This window comes from Eimeria mitis, genomic scaffold (genome assembly GCF_000499745.2).
Source record: "Eimeria mitis Houghton genomic scaffold, Emh_scaff1589, whole genome shotgun sequence".
Classification (NCBI taxonomy): Eukaryota; Apicomplexa; class Conoidasida; order Eucoccidiorida; family Eimeriidae; genus Eimeria; species Eimeria mitis.
In genome coordinates this window covers 6,295-8,382 of record NW_013569880.1, presented here as the reverse complement: position 1 = coordinate 8,382, position 2,088 = coordinate 6,295, and the positions used below count along the sequence as shown (strand labels likewise).

Below are 2,088 nucleotides of genomic sequence, written 5' to 3'. Positions count from 1 at the left end.
TCGCCTGTCTTTTTTTTTGTTTTGTTTTTTATTTTCTTTTTTTTTTTTTGTTTTGTTTTGTTTTGTTTTGTTTTGTCTCCTTTTATTTTTTTCTGTCTTGTCTTGTATTCTTTTGTTTTGTTTCGTTTTCGTTTTGTCTCTTTTTATTTTTGTCTCCTTTTGTCTCCTTTTATTTTTGTCTCCTTTTGTCTCCTTTTATTTTATGTTGTCTCCTTTTGTCTCTTTTTGTCTCCTTTTTTTTTGTCTCATTTTGTCTCCTTTTGTCTCCTTTTGTCTCCTTTTATTTTGTTTTGTCTCCTTTTATTTTGTTTTGCCTTTTTTTTTCTCTTTTTATTTTGTCTCTTTTTATTTTCTTTTGTATATAACCATAAAAACAAAAATAAAATAAAATAAAAAAAAAATAAAAAAAAAAATAAATATATATATGTTTTGTCTGCAGCTGCTGGTGGTTACAGCATAACAAACGAGGGTTTTGTGTATAACACCCAGACCTCTTCGTGGTTTCGTCTCTCCGCGGAAAACCCTCCAAACCCTCGCGCTGCGCATGCAGCCTGCTGCGTAGACTCGCTGCAGCTTGTTGTCTTTGGGGGGGCCACGGGCGGCGGCAGTCTTAGTCCTGAGGAGGTATGAGGGTTTAGGGTTTATTAGGGTTTAGGGTTTAGGGTTTAGGGTTTAGGGGGTAGGGGGTAGGGGTTGGGGTTTATTAGGGTTTATTAGGGTTTTTTAGGGTTTAGTAAGGGTTTTTACTTTTTATTAGGGTCTTGGGTTTATTACGCTTTAGGGTTTATTAGGGTCTAGGGTTTAGGGTTTATTAGGGTTTAGGGTTTAGGGTTTAGGGTTTTGTATGTGCAGCTATATCTCCTCGACATGCGCAAGGAGCCGCAGCTGCAGTGGCTGTCTCTATTGTGTATAATTATTTCTGTTTTTAATAGTCTTAATTAGGGTTTAGTGTTTAGTGTTTAGGGTTTAGGGTTTATTAGGGTTTAGGGTTTTGTGTGTATATGCAGCTATACTTACTAGACATGCGCAAGGAGCCTCAGCTGCAGTGGCTAGCAGTATTTGTGTATAATTATTTCTGTTTTTAATAGTCTTAATTAGGGTTTAGGGTTTAGGGTTTAGGGTTTTGTGTGTATATGCAGCTATACTTACTAGACATGCGCAAGGAGCCTCAGCTGCAGTGGCTAGCTGTATTTGTGTATAATTATTTCTGTTTTTAATAGTCTTAATTAGGGTTTAGGGTTTACTAGGGTTTAGAGTTTTGTGTGTATATGCAGCTATACTTACTAGACATGCGCAAGGAGCCTCAGCTGCAGTGGCTAGCAGTATTTGTGTATAATTATTTCTGTTTTTAATAGTCTTAATTAGGGTTTAGGGTTTCCTAGGGTTTAGGGTTTTGTGTGTATTCTCAGCTCTATCTCCTCGACATGCGCAAGGAGCCTCAGCTGCAGTGGCTAGCAGTGCCGCTGCAGGGGCGAACCCCCGGGCGGCGTTACGGGCACGTAATGGGGTATTCTAAGCCGAATATAATAGTACATGGGGGCAACGATGGGTATATAAAACCCTAAACCCTAATAAACCCTAATAAACCCTAATAAACCCTAAACCCTAAAAGATAAATATATTAGGTTAGAAATTATTCGGGGTTTGTAGTGCAGAGGGTTTTAAAAAATGGTGATAAATATAAAGAGGGAAGGGGGGATATATGTTTTTTTTTTTTAGGGTTTAGGGTTTAGGGTTTAGGGTTTATTAGGGTTTAGGGTTTTGGGGTGTATAGGGAGCGGCCGCTCAGCGACGTGTGGTATATGGACGTAGAGTCCTCGCCTTTTCGGTGGAATGAAGTGTTGCTGCCTTCTGACGCAAAGAGACCCTCGCCGAGGGTTTATCATGCTGCAGAAGTAGGGTTTAGGGTTTAGGGTTTAGGGTTTAGGGTTTAGGGTTTAGGGTTTAGGGTTTGGGGTTAGGGTTTAGTACTGTATCTTTTTTTGTTGTTTGTTCTTTTTCACTGTTTTTTTCTCTATTATTATTCTTTATATTTATTTAATTATTATTTCGTTCTTTTTATTTATTTATAAACAAATACAACAACAC

General features: G+C 38.0%; 1 protein-coding gene across 1 annotated transcript in view; it reads left to right on the top strand.

Annotated features, from left to right (window-relative positions):
* The window catches only part of EMH_0040150 (protein serine/threonine phosphatase, putative / sortilin), a gene marked incomplete at both ends in the record, with an annotated part of 4,489 nt that overhangs the window by 698 nt on the left and 1,703 nt on the right, over positions 1–2,088 (top strand). The window contains 2 exons of the mRNA XM_013495469.1: positions 1,410–1,507; positions 1,775–1,900. Coding sequence (XP_013350923.1) covers positions 1,410–1,507; positions 1,775–1,900 — 224 coding nt within the window. The remainder of the gene's footprint in view (positions 1–1,409; positions 1,508–1,774; positions 1,901–2,088) is intronic.